General features: G+C 37.4%; 1 protein-coding gene across 1 annotated transcript; it reads right to left on the bottom strand.

Annotated features, from left to right (window-relative positions):
- Positions 1 to 9,538: 9,538 nt before the first annotated feature.
- Positions 9,539 to 14,766, bottom strand: LOC117292355 (C-type lectin domain family 4 member M-like). The gene is made up of 3 exons (XM_033774378.1): positions 14,699 to 14,766; positions 10,803 to 11,044; positions 9,539 to 9,705 (listed from the first exon to the last, which is right to left on the bottom strand). The coding sequence occupies exons 1-3, from the start codon at positions 14,764 to 14,766 to the stop codon at positions 9,539 to 9,541; spliced, it is 477 nt and encodes a 158-aa protein (XP_033630269.1).
- Between the last annotated feature and the right edge of the window lie 7,106 nt (positions 14,767 to 21,872).

The raw sequence follows: 21,872 nt of genomic DNA, 5'->3' as shown, positions 1-21,872 counted from the left end.
GTTTGCCCCATGTCGAGTCGGTCCCACCCTAGGTTTGCCCCATGTTGAGTCGGTCCCACCCTAGGTTTGCCCCATGTCGAGTCGGTCCCATCCTTGGTTTGCCCCATGTCGAGTCGGTCCCATCAAAGGTTTGCCCCATGTCGAGTCGGTCCCACCCTAGGTTTGCCCCATGTTGAGTTTATTTTGTTGAATCAAAAAATGTTACTTCAGAAACATTATTCCTTTCATGAGAATGCTTACAAAGAATTCAGTCAATTAATGTTGTAGGGTCGGGTGTAGGGGTAATGTTTAGCAAGTTTGGGGTTGGTTGGGGTTAATAAGGGTCAGGGCTGGTGAGTTGGTTCGGGGTTCACGGTCAATTGTGGAGGGTCGGGGTTAGTTAGGGTTACTTATTTTGAAGGGTCTGGGCTGGTTAGTTGGTTTTGGGGTTCACGGTCAAGTTAGGATTAATTTTGAAGGTTCTGAATTGGTTAGGGTTCACTTTGAACTTTCATTGTGAAGGGTCTGGTTGCAATTTTTCACACGTACTCGTTTTAGAGAAATTGAGTGTAACATGGCTCTTTGTGCATATGTAATTTATTTGTTAGCTTGCAGTGCTGAGAAAGTATCTTTAAACATGAACATCATTTGTACTTTTACTCGTGCTGTACTATCAATTAATTATTAGTATTAAATACATTTACTCTTGCCTGATACATCATGTTATTGTCTCTTCTTGAAAACATGAGGTGATGGTTCAGTGAGAGCCGGTTGGTTTATTCAATGTAATGTGCTCTAAAGTAATCGTTATATGAGACAGTGACAACGACGAGAGTTCAGTTGTCGAAATATTGAGACAAACCAACCGGCTTTTCCAGGCCCATCATTCAATCATGTATAGTTCCTACCCATAAGTTAATGTCTTCAAGTGTAAATATTTAAATATCACGTGATCAACCCTGTTCACATAATTATGTACAATATTTGTAGATTATCTAAACTTACATTTTTTGAATTATTTTCAGTTCATATATAATTTAAAGGCAATATAATTACAAAGCGAAATCGTACGACCAAACATTATTATTGGGCAATTCCAAGAATTCGCGCAGTTGGTTGGTCAATAGCGACATTCAGTAAGTTTAAAACCCTCTAAAACGCAACTGAGATAATATGATTTCAGTGATATCTGCCTAGACAATGCCGCCAACAATGTGTGTGTTATTGGTTGTTAGGACCAACATAGTGCTGGGCCACAGAGGCAATTCTTTGAGTTGCACTATTGTTTGCGAGAAATTAGTAGATTTTTGCCTTGTATTAAAAAATAGTCCAGGTTTGGGTTTTCAACTTAATTCATATTTGTATTTAAAAAATATTGCGAAAATAAAGTTTAATATACTAACTACTAATGTTAATTGCAATGCCGCTACGCATATCGCCACAAAAATGTTTAAACTAAAACTTGCAAATAACCCGGTAAAAATAATGTACCATTACGGCTGCCCTATTAAGCTTTTAACCGATTCGCAAAACAGATACCCACGCGGGGGCAATACCAATCCATCCAATAACCCACTACTCTGAATAAATTAGACAACGTCACCATTGAACAAACCAAAGAGATCACCTTTTGTCAAAATAGCAGCCCCTTTTGAAACCAACATTATACTTCATTATTTGAAACATAATAAAAACAATCGTAAATTAAAAGCTCACAGATCTTATCAAGCAAAGCCGAGTTTTTCAGTGGACGGCGCACATGGAATGCATGTTACATCTTTGAGATTTATATATTTTTATATATATTTTTAGGACGTGATAAAATTCCTTTAAAGACACCTGACACCTTTGGTATTAATTGTCAAAGACCAGTCTTCTAACTTGGTGTATCTCAACATATGCACAAAATAAAAAACCTGTGAAAATTTGAATTCAATTGGTCGTTGAAGTTGCGAGATAATAATGGAAGAAAAAACACCCTTGTCACACGAAGTTTTGTGCTTTCAGATGCTTGATTTCGGGACCTCAAAATCTAATTCTGAGGTCTCGAAATCAAATTCAAATATAGTGGAAAATTATTTCTTTCTCAAATATTACGTAACTTCAGAGGGAGCCATTTCTCACAATGTTTTATACCATCAACAGCTCTCCATTGCTGGTTACCAAGTAAGTTTTTATGCTAACAATTATTTTGAGTAATTACCAAAAGTGTCCAGTGCCTTTAATCAATAAGTTTCATGAAAGATGGCAGTTAGAGACAAGAGTTTCCCAAAAACGTACTAGACAAGAATTGAGCTTCCCAAAGCAAACTTTTATATTTTGAAATGAATAAGTTTCCGATTCAAGAAAAGGAAAACACAAGGACCTTGTTCCAAAACTAAAAACTGCCTTTTTGTTGAAACATTTTTAAACAATGACGTCATATAATTTTTTGCCGATGCACGGTATCGTGAATTGATTAACAATAAGGTTATTTTTTTCACACAATCATTAAAACCATAATCTAACTTTTGTAGGCCTACTGCACAGTGAACTTTATAGCAAAACGGCCAATTGCTCCACTTTCAGAATTGAATGTGGAATAATATTTTTTGAGAGAATCTGAACTTCAAATAATTTGCTTGAAATATCAAGAAGGATGATTCCATACATTTTTCTTTAATCTTCAACAAAAGTAGTTTGCGCAGAATGTTGAGCAACCCTTTCACATGAATTCCAGTACTGTTGGGCGCTGGCAGATTACCTTGCGAGGGAAATGACATTCCCTATCATGCCAGCCTGCTGAAGAGCTGCCTGCTGGATAATCATAGACTTCTGCACAAGCTTGGTTACCGTGTTGGTTATCTGGCTGCTCATCATGCCATCTCTTGTCATCTACGTCAGTATCACCTTCACCCAAACACACCCAGGTACCTGAAACAAGTCAATCAGGAAACAAGCCTCATTAGGCATAATATAATAATTATTTACATTTTGGGAGTGGGTTGGTATTGAAAGTTCAATTTAAACGAAGTTAACATTATTGTGTTTTGTTGTTTTGTTGTGTGTAATGATTACTCACACAATAGGCTAGGTTAAATTAGTGGAACTTAATAAAAATTGTGTCGTAATGTGTACAATTTATTTTGCTGAGTAAACCAAATTTGTTTACGGACAGGTACAAAAAGTCCGATAGCTTCATTGTGTGTAATTAAATAGAGCATTGAAACGGAGATGATAACAATCATTTAGCTCGGTGTTCAGAATGATTTTTGTGTGTGCTCGAAATCAACCATTAGGCCTATAACTCGCTTGAAATCGAGAGCGAAATATCACAATTTTTTCTCGAGCTTTTGTTGCAATTTATGTCGAGCTCTCGCGATATTTCATTTTCACCGTCAAAAATCAAACATTCTGAGCTATCGAAATGATTTCTAGCGAAATGATTTTGTCTATAATTTTGTTTTAGCTTTTGCAATTTATCATTTTTATTTTTAGTTTTCATGGACCCTTCGTGCAAACGCTTCGAGGACCGTTTTGACAACTTGAAATCGTTTCGAGAGTCTCTAACAAACATCGCCGTATCCCTCGGAAAATATAATATCTGGGCTCCAATTTCTGTTTCTGTAATCCATCAAAAGCACATTTGCATGATTGGCATGAAAAAAACAATGAAGAAACAGGGGACGATCCAAAAAAGAGAAATTTCATGGAGATGACGACAAACAATCATCAACATTTGTATGGCGTCTTGTTTCTCTTATTTTGAGACGTTTCCCTTTTTCCGTTGCCCTCACCCTGGTGTTGGCGATTTGTTGTAAAATAAAATGAATTATAAGTTTCTTTAAATGTACACACCTTCAGTTTGAATGTCGTTGCAACCAATCCAGTACCTTGCGCAGCTGCACATCTTGAGAAGGTGTTGTAACTCTTCTTTAGATTGAGTGACAACCATCACCCCACCCAACTCAGCACACTGCTGCTTGCCCTCTTGCCATGTAACGTCAGCGTCATGCACCTTGTAGCATTTGTCTCGCCACAGGCTCCAAGTAGTGGGGCATGCCGGCTTCAAACACCGCCCATAAACGGCAGCGTAGTTTGCCATTATAAATATACCAACAACACCAAGCAGTTTGCTCGCCATCGTCACGACATCAACTCCTGGCGAAAAGACACTTACCCCCAGATTTATAAAAAATAGACACCAAGCAATAAGTATAACCTTCACGGAATGGAATTATAAAACGACGAAAGGGAACACAAAAGAAAGCCGAGATTTCCCATCTTAACAATGCAATCGATAAAAAGTCAAGACAAATATGAGCATGGTAATTAAGCAGTGACGTGAATGATAATAGGCTCTAGTTATTTCATTGTATTCAACGTTATATTTTACTGAATGGGATCGAATATTTTTCATTATGTAAGGAAATAAATCTGGTTCTTGTATGGAGTACATTAGTAGATGCATTTCTGTCTGTAATAATAACAATAATAAACATAGTAATAATAATAATAAACAACATCTATAAAGCAAATTGAATCACATACCCCTCACGATGATGCGCATTACAATAGAAACAAAAGCTTAATAAATATAGGCCACAATACTATATTGTAAAATATCCCACAGAAAAGATTCCACAATAAGTAGTATGTTTTTAACGTCAGAAAAGAACAGACAATTAGTACACATACAAATATATATCAACAATACAATAAAAGATCAATCCCTCTAACACACATCGAATCAGGAGCATTATGAGAAACGTAGAAACAAAGAAACAAAACGCATTGAGAGAAAAGCTCCATTCTGATATTACAAGAACTGATATTTTCGAATTAGATTCACCCAAAGAGACCATTAGTTCTGTTCCGTCCCAACTTGATAATCGTACCAACTATAGTTGGGAAGTTGGGACCATGCTGTCCAACTATAGTTGGGACGATTATCAAGTTCTTCACCGAAACAATGTCATACCAATCAAACGTAGCATTAATTTTGATCATGTTTCTTTTGCATTGCCACTGCAAGCAACGTAATTGTAATGAACTGAAATATTAAAGGCACTGGACACATTGAATATTATAAAAATTGTTCGTATAATAAAGAGTTGTAACTTGGTAAGTGCAATAGAGAGCTGTTGATAATTTTTGAGAACGAGGTAATTTCTCATTCGAATAATAAAATACTCCAACTGAACTATTTACTGTGCATCACAGAGCACATAAATTTGTGCAACAAGGGTGTTTTTCTTTCATTCCTCTCTCGCAACTTCGATGACCAAATTGAGTCAAAATGTTCACAGATTTGTTAATGTTGAGATAAACCAAGTGAGAAGACTGGTCTTTGACAATTACCAAATGTGTCGAGTGCCTTTAAGTATTAAACTTTATTAACTGACTGGGTAAATAAATGTTAGTTTGGGTGTGGACCGAGACATTATTTGACTAGAGCGGGACTTGAACCTTCGACCTCCGTTTAACGTGCCGGTGTCCAAGGGAATTCCGTCCACCGGAGATTATCTGTCCCCCTAACGAGGGTTGGAGGAGGAGGATTCAAAGAGGGCGCTATCAGAAGTAGTTTGTACAGTTCGCCGTATTTGGGGGGGGGGGGGGGGGGGTCGCAGAATCTCCTGCCACACCGGTGCACTACCAATTAAGCATATCTAGCCCGAAAATAAATTACAAAAATAAATATAAATGATCGCCGTTTTAATCTGAGTTTAGTCGAGCTCACTCACCTTCCACTGATAGGGTTTTATTTTCCAGTTCAAAGGATGCTTAAGTAACATCACTCAAGTCACGGCACAATTTGTGGAAAGCGATTTCAAGTTTTATTTTAATGCACAGACAATCTGTCCTTTGTTACACATTTACTTGCTTTACAACCAAGTTTATGTATTGCGCATACTGCAGCTGGCTCATACAGCAAAATTGTATAATTATTAGAATCGATAGACGCTGGTAATAATTGCCATCACAACAACACAAGCAAAACGTCAACAAAACGACATGAATTTTGTCTCCTTTGTTTTCACCCAACGTGGACTGGACACTATAGCGCCCTCTTGTCAAATCACTTTTCCTTTATTCCCTCTCTGTATCGAACATGAATAAATAATGATAGGTGCGTTTATAACCCCCTGCCCCCGTAAGCCGTACTCTCACTCACACACACCACCACCATGTGTGCACAATCAATACCCAACCTCACTTCATCACAAAGAACTATCCATTGCCTAGGGCAGTCAAATTCAAAGGGATTAAAAGTAGATCATTTGTACACAGGTGTATTTACATGTAAAGTGTGTTTATGGATACACGGTTGGTTTGAAGAGTTTTAGTAAACTTCTCCACAGCTTGACACACTGGCTGGCTTACTGATATCCTAATTTACTTTACTACAAGTTGGTACAGAAGCTGGCGTCTGACTGTTGGGTTTCAGTTGACAACCTGCTCAGTGTGTGAATGCAGACGTTGTTGAGACTATAATGTTATCTGGTTGTGAAGTGTTTGTAAGCAAGGAACAGGTCAAGGGGTTGACCCTCCACGTAGTCTTGGTTCATGACTCTCCTGGATTTGTAACAAGAAAGCGCGCTATCACCCCCAACGCGCTATCAACCACGAACCGCTATCACAGGAGAGTCTTGGAACATTCGTTAAATCTCCCCCCAAAATCGGGGGGAAACATAATGCGCGTGCGTAGGTTTCCCGCAGAGCCCGCCCCTTTTTTTTGGGGGGGGGGGGGGAGATTTAACGAATGTGCCAAGACTCTCCTGTGATAGCGGTTCTCGGGTGATAGCGGTTCGTAGCGCGTTGGGGGTGATAGCGCGCCCTGTTGTGACAAATCCAGGAGAGTCTTGAACCAAGACTACCCTCCACGGAGTCCGGTGACAGGGGAAAACAAGACAACGTTACGCTGCGTTGCTACGTTAAACTCTATTCGCCACGCCATCGTCACGACATCAACTCCTGGCGAAAAGACACTTACCCCCAGATTTATCAAAAATAGACACCACGCAATAAGTATAACCTTCACGGAATGGAATTATAAAACGACGAAAGGGAACACAAACGAAAAGCCGAGATTTCCCATCTTAACAATGCAATCGATAAAAAGTCAAGACAAATATGAGTATGGTAATTAAGCAGTGACGTGAATGATAATAGGCTCTAGTTATTTCATTGTATTCAACGTTATATTTTACTGAATGGGATCGAATATTTTTCATTATGTAAGGAAATAAATCTGGTTCTTGCATGGAGTACATTAGTAGATGCATTTTTTTCTGTAATAATAATAATAATAAACATAGTAATAATAATAATAAACAACATCTATAAAGCAAATTGAATCACATACCCCTCACGATGATGCGCATTACAATAGAAACAAAAGCTAAATAAATATAGGCCACAATACTAAAAATCTTAAGATAAAAACACCCTTGTCACACAAAGTTGTGTGCGTTTAGATGGTTGATTTCGAGACCTCGAATTCTAAACCCGAGGTCTCGAAATCAAATTCGTGGAAATTACTTGTTTCTCGAAAACTATGTCACTTCAGAGGGAGCCGTTTCTCACAAAGTTTTAGACCATCAACCTCTCCCCATCACTTGTCACCAAGTAAGGTTTTATGCTAGTAAATATTTTGAATAATTACCAAAAGTGTCCACTGCCTTTAACCTGAGTTAGATTTTGCTTTGTATTATAAAATATTCCAGCTTTGAGTTTTCAACTTGATTAGTATTACTGTTTCAAAACTTGATTGTGAAAAAATAGTTAACTGGTTCTCTTCCTTGCTCTATGCTTAAAGGCACTGGACACTTTTTGTAATAACTCATAATAATTATTAGCATAAAATCTTACTTGGTAACGAGTAATGGGGAGCTAGTATACATTTTTGAGAAACAGCTCCCTCTGAAGGGGGAGCTTTTTGAGAAAGAAGCAATTTCTTATAAAATATTTGAATTTGATTTCGATACCAATCAAGCATCTGAAAGCACACAACTTTTGTGCAACAGGAGCGTTTTTTTCCCCATTACACAATGTATTCTCTCGCAACTTTGACGACCAATTGAGCTAAAATTTTCACAGGTTTGTTATTTTATGCAGATCTTGAGACACACCAAGTGAGAAGACTGGTCTTTGACAATTACTCAAAGTGACCAGTGTCTTTGACCAATACTTAACCACTAATGTTAATACCAGACTGCTACACATTGCCACAGCAATGTTTTAATTTAAAGGCAGTGGACACTATTGGTATTTACTCAAAATAATAATTAGCATAAAACCTTCCTTGGTAACGAGTACTGGGGAGAGGTTGATAATATAAAACATTGTGAGAAACAGCTCCCTCTGAAGTGACGTAGTTTTCGAGAAAGAAGTCATTTTCCACGAATTTGATTTCGAGACCTCAAGTTTAGAATTTGAGGTCATGAAGTCAAGCATCTGAAAGCACACAACTGCGTGTGACAAGGTTGTTTTGTTCTTTCATAATTATCTCGCAACTCCGACGACCAATTAAGCTCAAATTTTCACAGGTATGTTATTTTATGCATATGTTGAGATACACTTTAGTGAGAAGAATTGTCTTTGATATTTACCAATAGTGTCCAGTGTCTTTAAAACTGTGCGAATAACCAGCTAAAAATTATGTGGCTACCATATTCAAAGCTCATTGAATTACCAATTCGCAAAACAGATACCCGCGCGGGGCTGCTTTTCCACCAACTCACATTGAGAAAACCAAGGATATACCTTTTGTCAAATTAGCAGCTCCTTTCTAAACTATTATTTTACTTCGTTTTTTTTCAAGTGACAGTAATAAAAACAATCGTAAATCAAAAACTCGCATATCTTATCGAACGAGGCTGCATTGTTTTTCACAGGGACTGCATGTTGTATCTTTTAGATGTATTTCTACATTTTTATGATGTCAAATCATTGAATTCCTTTGCAAATTGAATTTTTAAAGATGGCCGCTAGAGGAATGAGTTTAATGTACGTTGAACAAATCTGCAAAAACAAATTCCCATAAGAATTGAACTTCCAAAAGAAACACTACTTTTAAATTTCAATGTTCTTTCTCCGTTTCAAGAAAAGGAAAAAATTATAATATTTTTTTGTGCGTTTAACAAGTGCCTTTTTGTTTGAACCTTTTTAAAACTGCAATGACGTCATGCCATTCTGCCGATGGTTTTGTGAATTTGTTAACAATTTCACATATCCAAGAAACTACTATATACAACAATAATCTACTTTTTTCATAGTTTATTTATTCGCACTGCCCAGTGAACGCTATAACAAAATAAATACAAATAATAATACTAATAATTGACCTTGCCGATGCTCCACTTTCAAAGTTATTTGTAAATCTGTGAACTTTTATTTTTGATTCTGTTCGGAAAGTGTCTAATGGCTTTAAACGGGGTACTGAGGAATTCATAACAGCAACATAATTTTAAAGATATTTGAAGGCATTGCGAACCTTTATTCTTCATCAAAAGTAGTTTGCGCAAAATATTGTGCAACCCTTTCACAGGACTGTTGGGCGATGGCAGATTACCTTGCGTTAAGCATGGCATTCCCTATCATGCCAGGCGGCTGAAGTTCCGCTTGCTGGATAAACGAGAACTTCGGCGCAAGATTGGTCCTCGTTTTGATTATTTGGCTGACCAACATCCCATCTCTTGTCATCTGACCCAATAGTAGCTTCACCATTCAAACACACCCAGGTACCTGAAACAAGTCAGTCAGAAATAAACTGCGACAATAAAACTGCTGATATCCTGTCCCCCATTCTTGGTGTGTCCTCCATCACACTGTCCTGAACGCCAAGGAGTCGTCTTCTCTTACTCTCAATGAGACCTCTGATCTGTCCCTGGTCAATCCCCTGCCATTTACCGATCAGGATGCGTCGCAATCCCTCAAGAGTGGTGTCAGGCTTGATGGACTTGATCACTTTCTTCTGCTGCAGAAGTCACCCTCGGACGGCCACTCCTTGGCAGGTCGTCCACATTTCCCTGAGCTTGGTAGCGATTCCACCATTTACTGACCGTCTCTGGTGACGTTGTTACCTGATGAGCTGCTGCTTGCATCGACGTACCGGCTTCTATCAAACCAACGATCCGTCCTCTTTCCTGTTTGGTCATTTGAGCCATCTTATCTTGAAACACCTTTCCTTGCTTACCATTGTTGTATGCCTCCCATCTTTGACCCCTTTGCTTGGTTACTGACAACTATTGCTAATGTTCATCGCAAACGATTTGTCCAACACGCGACCAAAAAAAAAAAATCATTTATAAAAGGCGGGCAAAAGAAACGCTGATCTTACTCGTCACAATACAACAATTTAGCTTGAATAGGGGCTTTTGCAACTTTTGAAATTCGACCTTAAGCCACTCAAGTGCCCGTCAATCCACCAAACAACATCGTAGCGCAACACAAGATGTGTCAAAATGTGCAGAAATTAACGGTGACTCGAAATGAATAATTATTTGTTGGCATACTATTTCAGGTTCCGATATATCTGACCATTTGTAAGTGTTTAGATACTTTATTGGCGCAGTTTATATAGCCTCATTTTGGAAGCAGGAAGAATATCAACTTGAACGAAATGAACATTATTAGGTTTGGTTGTGGTTAATGTAAACGAGTGCATGATAACATTTTGCTTGGCTTGATAATATAAACATATATACACATATTGTTTGGGGAAACAATTAATAAACAGACGACGATCCAAATAAGACAAACAGTAAGTTCATACCATTACCCTTGGTGGCACTTTGGCCCTGTGTTGGCAATTTTAATGACTAAATTGAACATGTACACACCTTCAGTTTGAATGTCGTTGCAACCAATCCAGAACCTATCGCAGTCGCACATGTTGAGAAGGTGTTGTATCTCTTCTTCAGATTGAGTGACAACCATCACCCCACCCAACTCAACACACTGCTGCTTGCCTTCTTCCCATGTAACGTCAGCGTCATGCACCTTGTAGCACTTGTCTACCAGGCTGAACTCAGCACTAAATTTAGTGCTAGCACCAAATTTGTTGCTGGCGAGAAATTTGGTGCTGGCACGAAATTTCAAAAAAACCTGTCAGCACACCGTCATGACGAAACAATGGCGGCGCGATAACGGCCGTTACTGGCAGTAAGAGATACTACGGTATGTTAAATTTTTTCAAAGTAAAATCAATAAACCTTAAGATTTTTCTTCACAGATGTCTTCCTTAGATCCCAAACCATCATATCTAGGCGCCCCTAATGAATAGATTGGCTAATTAGCTCAGCCCAACTAATTAAACATTTGCATAATATAGGCCGTACGCATTTTCTAACATACGAATAAAGCGCAAGTACCGAATAGTACCAATTTTAATTTGAAATGTTTTCAAAGTAAAATCAATAAATCTTAAAAATTTTCTTCACAGATGTCTTCCTTAGATCCCAAACCATCATACCTAGGCGCCCCTAATAAATAGATTGGCTAATTAGCTCAGCCCAACTAATTAAACATTTGCATAATATAGGCCGTACGCATTTTATAACATACGAAAAAAACGCAAGTATCGAATAGTACAAATTTTAATTTGAAATGTTTTCAAAGTAAAATTATTAAATCTTCAGATTTTTTTTCACAGATGTCTTCCTTAGATCCCAAACCACCACACCTAGGCGCCCCTAATGAATAGATTGGCTAATTAGCTCAGCCCAACTAAATAAACATTTGCATAATATAGGCCGTATACGCATTTTCTAACATACCAAAAAAGCGCAAGTATCGAATAGTACCAATTTTAATTTGAAATGTTTTCAAATTAAAATCGATAAATCTTAAGCTTTTTCTTCACAGATGTCTTCCTTAGATCCCAAACCATCATACCTAGGCGCCCCTAATGAATAGATTGGCTAATTAGCTCAGCCCAACTAATTAAACATTTGCATAAATAGGCCGTTAGCATTTTATAACATACGAAAAAAACGCAAGTATCGAATAGTACCAATTTTAATTTGAAATGTTTTCAAAGTAAAATCAATAAATCTTAAGATTTGTCTTCACAGATGTCTTCCTTAGATCCCAAACCATCATACCTAGGCGCCCCTAATAAATAGATTGGCTAATTAGCTCAGCCCAACTAATTAAACATTTGCATAATATAGGCCGTATACGCATTTTCTAACATACCAAAAAAGCGCAAGTATCGAATAGTACCAATTTTAATTTGAAATGTTTTCAAAGTAAAATCGATAAATCTTGAGCTTTTTCTTCACAGATGTCTTCCTTAGATCCCAAACCATCATACCTAGGCGCCCCTAATGAATGATTTGGCTAATTAGCTCAGCCCAACTAATTAAACATTTGCATAATATGGGTCGTATACGCATTTTCTAACATACGAAAAAAGCGCAAGTATCGAATAGTACCAATTTTAATTTGAAATGTTTTCAAAGTAAAATCAATAAATCTTAAGATTTGTTTTCGCAGATGTCTTCCTTAGATCCCAAACCATCATACCTAGGCGCCCCTAATAAATAAATTGGCTAATTAGCTCAGCCCAACTAATTAAACATTTGCATAATATAGGCCGTACGCATTTTATAACATACGAAAAAAACGCAAGTATCGAATAGTACAAATTTTAATTTGAAATGTTTTCAAAGTAAAATTATTAAATCTTCAGATTTTTTTTCACAGATGTCTTCCTTAGATCCCAAACCATCACACCTAGGCGCCCCTAATGAATAGATTGGCTAATTAGCTCAGCCCAACTAAATAAACATTTGCATAATATAGGCCGTATACGCATTTTCTAACATACCAAAAAAGCGCAAGTATCGAATAGTACCAATTTTAATTTGAAATGTTTTCAAATTAAAATCGATAAATCTTAAGCTTTTTCTTCACATATGTCTTCCTTAGATCCCAAACCATCATACCTAGGCGCCCCTAATGAATAGATTGGCTAATTAGCTCAGCCCAACTAATTAAACATTTGCATAAATAGGCCGTTAGCATTTTATAACATACGAAAAAAACGCAAGTATCGAATAGTACCAATTTTAATTTGAAATGTTTTCAAAGTAAAATCAATAAATCTTAAGATTTGTCTTCACAGATGTCTTCCTTAGATCCCAAACCATCATATCTAGGCGCCCCTAATAAATAGATTGGCTAATTAGCTCAGCCCAACTAATTAAACATTTGCATAATATAGGCCGTATACGCATTTTCTAACATACCAAAAAAGCGCAAGTATCGAATAGTACCAATTTTAATTTGAAATGTTTTCAAAGTAAAATCGATAAATCTTGAGCTTTTTCTTCACAGATGTCTTCCTTAGATCCCAAACCATCATACCTAGGCGCCCCTAATGAATAATTTGGCTAATTAGCTCAGCCCAACTAATTAAACATTTGCATAATATGGGTCGTATACGCATTTTCTAACATACGAAAAAAGCGCAAGTATCGAATAGTACCAATTTTAATTTGAAATGTTTTCAAAGTAAAATCAATAAATCTTAAGATTTGTTTTCGCAGATGTCTTCCTTAGATCCCAAACCATCATACCTAGGCGCCCCTAATAAATAAATTGGCTAATTAGCTCAGCCCAACTAATTAAACATTTGCATAATATAGGCCGTACGCATTTTCTAACATACGAAAAAAACGCAAGTATCGAATAGTACAAATTTTAATTTGAAATGTTTTTAAAGTAAAATCATTAAATCTTCAGATTTTTCTTTACAGATGTCTTCCTTAGATCCCAAACCATCATACCTAGGCGCCCCTAATGAATAGATTGGCTAATTAGCTCAGCCCAACTAATTAAACATTTGCATAATATAGGCTATAGCATTTTATAACATACGTAAAAAACGCAAGTATCGAATAGTACCAATTTTAATTTGAAATGTTTTCAAAGTAAAATCAATAAATCTTAAGATTTGTCTTCACAGATGTCTTCCTTAGATCCAAAACCATCATACCTAGGCGCCCCTAATAAATAGATTGGCTAATTAGCTCAGCCCAACTAATTAAACATTTGCATAATATAGGCCGTACGCATTTTATAACATACGAAAAAAACGCAAGTATCGAATAGTACCAATTTTAATTTGAAATGTTTACAAAGTAAAATCATTAAATCTTCAGATTTTTCTTCACAGATGTCTTCCTTAGATCCTAAACCACCATACCTAGGCGCCCCTAATGAATAGATTGGCTAATTAGCTCAGCCCAACTAATTAAACATTTGCATAATATAGGCCGTATACGCATTTTCTAACATACCAAAAAAGCGCAAGTATCGAATAGTACCAATTTTAATTTGAAATGTTTTCAAAGTAAAATCGATAAATCTTAAGCTTTTTCTTCACAGATGTCTTCCTTAGATCCCAAACCATCATACCTAGGCGCCCCTAATGAATAATTTGGCTAATTAAGTCAGCCCAACTAATTAAACATTTGCATAATATTATAGCCCGTATAACGCACATTCTATATACGAACCCCGGTGAGTGGACTATAAGTCAGGTGAGTCGGTGCACGCGCTGTCGGTGAATTGGCCGCGGTGTGCGTGAAAAGGGAACGAGAAACGTCTTGCACCAAGACTATGCGAGTCTATCCAGAAATAGTATTGTGCTCTACAGGTAAGTATGAGAGAAGTAGACTGCCCCCCCCCCCCACAGAAGTGTGGGCGGGGTCTACGAGGGGATACTTACCTGTAGAGCATCCCTCCCTCCGTCCCTACGGTTCTCGATGTCTCGGGGTTCCTTAATGCATCCTCCATGCTTAGTGAGAGACTTTTTGAAAGCTCTGCCACTAGAGGGCAGCAGACCTACCAGGTAAGGGTGCACAACTCCTAATAGCAAACAATGGTAAATGCTAAAAATTCAAAATTACTCATCAAATATTTAGAAGTCTCTCAGCCTCTTGAAAATTAAATCAGATACATTGTCATACAACTAAACTTCAGATTTCTTCTCAATTTTTGGTAGGTCAGCATTTTGGATTTTTGCTAATTACCCTATAAGGAACACTCCCAAAAACTCATGCGCACCGCTTGTTATCCTTGGGGAACTCGTGTCCAGAAGTCCTGTTCCAGAACAGTTTGGTTTATGCTGACAATGTGTTATGAAAAACAAAATACAGTTTGGCTAAATCTAAAATACAAAATCAAAAACACGCAAAACACAAAGTATTTGCTGTCAGTGGCCGTTACTTATGCTTCTCCTATTCCTAAGTTGTTGACATTACCTGGTGAAGAGCGCCCTCTCTTGGTGATTGGCAGATTTTCGTATGTTATAAAATGCGTACGGCCTATATTATGCAAATGTTTAATTAGTTGGGCTGAGCTAATTAGCCAATCTATTTATTAGGGGCGCCTAGGTATGATGGTTTGGGATCTAAGGAAGACATCTGCGAAAGAAAATCTGAAGATTTATCGATTTTACTTTGAAAACATTTCAAATTAAAATTGGTACTATTAGATACTTGCGCGCTTTTTTCGTATATAGAATTTGCATTATATGGGCTATTTTATGCAAATGTTTAATTAGTTGGGCTGAGCTAATTAGCCAATCTATTCATTAGGGGCGCCTAGGTATGATGGTTTGGGATCTAAGGAAGACATCTGTGAAGAAAAAGCTCAAGATTTATCGATTTTACTTTGAAAACATTTCAAATTAAAATTGGTACTATTCGATACTTGCGCTTTTTTCGTATATTAGAAAATGCGTATACGGCCTATATTATGCAAATGTTTAATTAGTTGGGCTGAGCTAATTAGCCAAAGTATTCATTAGGGGCGCCTAGGTATGATGGTTTAGGATCTAAAGAAGATATCTGTAAAGAAAAATCTTAAGATTTATCGATTTTACTTTGAAAACATTTCAAATTAAAATTGGTACTATTAGATACTTGCGCGCTTTTTTCGTATATAGAATTTGCATTATATGGGCTATTTTATGCAAATGTTTAATTAGTTGGGCTGAGCTAATTAGCCAATCTATTCATTAGGGGCGCCTAGGTATGATGGTTTGGGATCTAAGGAAGACATCTGTGAAGAAAAATCCGAAGATTTATTGATTTTACTTTGAAAACATTTTAAATTAAAATTGGTACTATTCGATACTTGCGGTTTTTTTCTTTTTTTAGAAAATGCGTACGGGCTATATTATGCAAATATGTAAATAGTTGGGCTGAGCTAATTAGCCAATTAAGTTATAAGGGGCGCCTAGGTATGATGGTTTGGGATCTAAGGAAGACATCTGTGAAGAAAAATCCGAAGATTTATTGATTTTACTTTAAAAACATTTCAAATTAAAATTAGTACTATTAGATACTTGCGCGCTATTATGCAAATGTTTAATTAGTTGGGCTGAGCTAATCAGCCAAATTATTCATTAGGGGCGCCTAGGTATGATGGTTTGGGATCTAAAGAAGATATCTGTGAAGAAAAAGCTCAAGATTTATCGATTTTACTTTGAAAACATTTCAAATTAAAATTGGTACTATTCGATACTTGTGCTTTTTCGTATATAGAATGTGCGTTATACGGGCTATATTATGCAAATGTTTTATTAGTTGGGATGAGCTAATTAGCCAAATTATTCAATAGGGGCGCCTAGGTATGATGGTTTGGGATCTAAAGAAGATATCTGTGAAGAAAAATCTTAAGATTTATCGATTTTACTCTAAAAACATTTCAAATTAAAATTGGTACTATTCGATACTTGTGCTTTTTTCGTATACAGAATGTGCGTTATATGGGCTATATTATGCAAATGTTTAATTAGTTGGGCTGAGCTAATTAGCCAATCTATTCATTAGGGGCGCCTAGGTATGATGGTTTGGGATCTAAGGAAGACATCTGTGAAGAAAAATCCGAAGATTTATTGATTTTACTTTGAAAACATTTCAAATTAAAATTGGTACTATTCGATACTTGCGTTTTTTTTCTTTTTTTAGAAAATGCGTACGGGCTATGTTATGCAAATATGTAAATAGTTGGGCTGAGCTAATTAGCCAATTAAGTTATTAGGGGCGCCTAGGTATGATAGTTTGGGATCTAAGGAAGACATCTGTGATGATAATTTTTAAGATTTATTGGTTTTACTTTGAAAACATTTCAAATTAAAATTGGTACTATTCGATACTTGTGCTTTTTTCGTATATAGAATGTGCGTTATATGGGCTATATTATGCAAAAGTTTAATTAGTTGGGCTGAGCTAATTAGCCAATCTATTTATTAGGGGCGGCTAGGTATGATGGTTTGGGATCTAAGGAAGACATCTGTGAAAATAAATCTGAAGATTTATTGATTTTACTTTGAAAACATTTCAAATTAAAATTAGTATTATTAGATACTTGCGCTTTTTTCGTATATAGAATGTGCGTTATACGGGCGATATTATGCAAATGTTTAATTAGTTGGGCTGAGCTAATTAGCCAAAGTATTCTTTAGGGGCGCCTAGGTATGATGGTTTGGGATCTAGGAAAGACATCTTCGAAAAAAAATCTTAAGATTTACTGATCTTACTTTGAAAACATTTCAAATTAAAATTGGTACTATTCGATACTTGCGTTTTTTTCGTATGTTATAAAATGCTATCGGCCTATTTTATGCAAATGTTTAATAGTTGGGCTGAGCTAATTAGCCAATCTATTCATTAGGGGCGCCTAGGTGTGGTGGTTTGGGATCTAAGGAAGATTTCTTCGAAGAAAAATCTGAAGGTTTATTGATTTTACTTTGAAAACATTTAACATACCGTAGTATCTCTTACTGCCTGTAACGGTTATCGCGCCGCCGTTGCTTCGTCATGACGGTGTGTTGACAGGTTTTTTTGAAATTTGGTGCCAGCACCAAATTTCTCGCCAGCACCAAATTTGGTGCTAGCACTAAATTTAGTGCTGAGTTCACCCTGGTCACTTGTCTCGCCACAGGCTCCAAGTAGGAGGGCATGGCTTCCAACACCGCCCATAAACGGCAGCGTAGTTTGTCATTATAAATATACCAACAACACCAAGCAGTTTGCTCACCATCATCACAACATCAACTGTACTGACGAAAAGACACTTACTCCCAAATATATATTAAAAAATAGACACTAAGCAATAACCTTCACGAGAACGGAGTTATAAAACGATCAAAACAAACACAAAAGAAACTGGCACACGAGCTCTTTAATCTTAACAATGCATTCAATAAAAAGTCAAGAAAATATATAAATACGCCAATTAAGCAGTGACGCGATTAGGATTAGTGGTTTCCTTGTATTTAACGTTATCTTTTGCTGCAGTAACTAGGCCTACTAATATTCATTAAGTAAGAAAATGAATATGGTTGTGAATGAAATTACTTGCACGGGGATGCATTTGTTGTATTTTCAGTTGTTTTTACTGGCTGAGGACTTTACCCGTGATGATAACTTGTTACGTACATTAATTACCTTTTGACTTATGTTGGTCAACGATGATGTTGTAACAAAGAAACAAAACGCTACGACAGAACAGTTTAAAATGTTCCCCCGGGTAGCCTACAGTCTTTTATCATCGCAAGAAGAGAGATTTTCGAAATTCAAGAGATTAGTTTTAAAAAAAATAGTTAATGGCCTAGCAGAGTCTTTCTCGAAGGGTAAGAAGATTAATTATTTACTGAGATATGTTTGAGATCGAGTCGGTCCCATCATAGGTTTGCCCCATGTTGAGTCGGTCCCACCCTAGGTTTGCCCCATGTCGAGTCGGTCCCACCCTAGGTTTGCCCAGTGTCGAGTCGGTCCCACCCTAGGTTTGCCCCATGTCGAGTCGGTCCCACCCTAGGTTTGCCCCATGTCGAGTCGGTCCCATCAAAGGTTTGCCCCATGTCGAGTCGGTCCCACCATAGGTTTGCCCCATGTTGAGTTTATTTTGTTGAATCAAAAATTTTTACTTCAGAAACATTATTCCTTTCATGATAATGCTTACAAAGAATTCAGTCAATTAATGTTGTAGGGTCGGGTGTAGGGGTAATGTTTAGCAAGTTTGGGGTTGGTTGGGGTTAATAAGGGTCAGGGCTGGTGAGTTGGTTCGGGGTTCACGGTCAATTGTGGAGGGTCGGGGTTAGTTAGGCGCACGGTTCATTTAGGGCCGGTTCGGCAACCATCACACGATTGTCAAACGATTACAGTAGCAAATGATTCAGCAGCGGTTGTGAGACGACTGGGGGATAGGTTCTTCAAACGCTTCAGTGCGCTGAGCTTGTCTGGTCGTCCGGAGTCCGAACAAAGGGGCTATAATCGGATTACTGTCCATTGTGTTGGGATTATAGAATTGACTGTTGGGTTGTGGACTATGAATATGAATTTAAAAACTAAATTGTTCTAACGCTTTATTTTTGCGCTGTGTCTTTTCAACTTCAACTTTCAACTCGTCAAAAGATACCACACATACTTTTTTTAATCGTGAAAAACGATGAAGTTATAACCTGACATTCTACTTTACCTCTTGTTGTCATGTATTTGCTGGTTGGCTTTGCCTAGCGCTGGCAACGTCAATATACCTCACATGGGTACATCATGTACATGTATACATGCATTTGAGCGTTCGAGACGAACTCAATTTTTGGTTGGTTGTGACCAACTAAGAATGTTTCCCAACTAATGTGTATGTTTTTAATAAACGTATGACCAGGTTGTTGAATTTGGGTGTGATCTGCAAATAGGATTGTAATCAGTACGTCCTCGTCAGAAGGTTTAATTTTGAAGAGTTTTAATTTTAAACAAACTGTTGGCATTGAAGAAGAAATACCATTGCAATAATAAAAAGACTGCAATAAAAAAATACCAAATGTATGTGTGTGTACTTGTTTGTTTTATGCTTAATTGGAATAAATTAACGGATCTTATTATCAGAACATTTTGTTGGTAAATAAATGATGGCGCTGTCCAATTCAGTGACATTTTGAGACTGTTGACTTGAAACCATAGGTTTGCAAACCATAAATATTTGCAAGGTGTAACTATTAAGAACAACGAATTGAATGAAAAGTTAAAGAACTGACTGAGTTAATTTATTGAAATAACTGGTTTAACTTACGACAATCAGGGCGGGCGTGACTACAAGAACTGCTCAAAAATAATGTAATGAACCCGAGGTACAAATCAGATAACAAACATCCAATTGAATAAGATTATATAGTCTAGATAATATGTGACCAAAAGTTCGTCAAAACAAACGAAATGGGAAATTTCCATTTCCCCCAATTTTCCCAGCGGATCGCGGTAGAAAATCGTTCACCGCGATCCGTTAACCAACTTATCAATTGAAACAGCCTTGTTTATTTAATAAGTATTTTTATGATTTCCGTTCGGGTCTACCTCTCAAAATCAAGAATCCCGATTTTGTCGACTTGAACTACACAACACGATGTTCAAAGCCGTGTTTTGCCCTCAAAAATACGTTCATTCATGATGCTAAGAAAAAGCTACTACCTGGGCGTGCACACCACACCAAGCCAAAACCAAACCATTGTTACCAGTACTCCTGGCCGTGGAGGATTAGTTGGATTAGCGAGGGATTAGCTGTACAGGGCCAGCCTGTCGAGACCACAGATAAGTTCAGATATCTCGACTGCGAAATCTGTTCTGAAGGTCACTCTTCTCCCGCCATCCATCGACGACTCGAGCTCGCCTTTTCAACCTTTTGACCAGTTAGATCGTGTGTGGCGTCTCAACCTCAAAACTACGGGTCAGAAACCTGTACACTTTTGGTAGAAGATGGACGTAGGCTTCAAGCATTTAACACCAGATGCCAACAGTGGATACTCGGTGTCCGTTGGTCAGGCTTAATCTCAAACGAATAATCTTTGGAAACCACCGGTCTTGAGGACATTCCGTGTGACCATCTCACCGCGACGCCACTCGCTCTTTCCTCTTTGGCCACGTCCGTCGGCTTCCAGAAGACACTCCAGCGGAGATAATTGGAAATGTCTGTTTTATGGCGGCCATTTTGGAAAATGGCCGCCACGTATTTTTTGGCCAGGTTTAACTTTACAAAATGCGTTTCACTTGATTCCTAGTCAGTGAAAATGTATGTTTAAAAATTACAATTTAAGCCCTTGGTCATTTAGAAGCGAAGCTATTGGGAAAAATTCGGGTTTTGGCGGCCATTTTTAAAAAATGACCGCCATGACACTTTCCCCCATTCGGATTGCTTAAGAGTTTTGATATGTTATAGAGGACAAAATTCTGAGTATGAAACAGTTTACAGACTTGATGTTGCAATTTGTCCGAGGTCATATCAAATAATGCCTGGACTATATAGTTTGCGAAACAAAATGCAACACGCGGCTGCTGACGTGAACGGATATGGTTATCGTATCCGTATCCGTATCTGTATCTGTATCCGTACGCTTGCGAAACCTCTCTAAATAATTTGTAGTCGCGACTTTAACACTAATAAAGCACACTAGTCGCCACGGCCTACTTTTGCACAAGTAAAAAGCATGGTTATCCTGCGAATGCAAATCAAATTTTGAAGTCACTGTTTTCGCAGTAAAAGTTTCGCAGAAGTTGAGCACAATTAGTCAACTGATACAAATTTGTTTATGCGAGTTGTGACGCTCAAGAACACATTCCCTGCTAAGCTGTTAAATATGCTTAGCGTAAGCACAATTCCCTGATTATACGTAAGCGCTGCGATTCTTTCCTTTAAAAGCCATCGGCACAGGACCAAACTAATAGCCTTTTAAACACAAAAAGCTGCTAAACGCCGTGTCATGGCAAGTGTTTAAAATAAATCCGTAATTCTCGACAACGAGAATTGATAATTGTTTTAATGTTTTCTCGAAAAGTGAAGCATTTCATGGAATAATATTTCAAGAGAAGTCTTTCACCATTACCTTCTGTAAACCCTGA

This window comes from Asterias rubens, chromosome 7, assembly GCF_902459465.1.
Source record: "Asterias rubens chromosome 7, eAstRub1.3, whole genome shotgun sequence".
NCBI lineage: Eukaryota > Metazoa > Echinodermata > Asteroidea > Forcipulatida > Asteriidae > Asterias > Asterias rubens.
The sequence above is the reverse complement of the archived record's forward strand: the minus strand, read 5'-3'. Positions and strand labels throughout refer to the sequence as shown.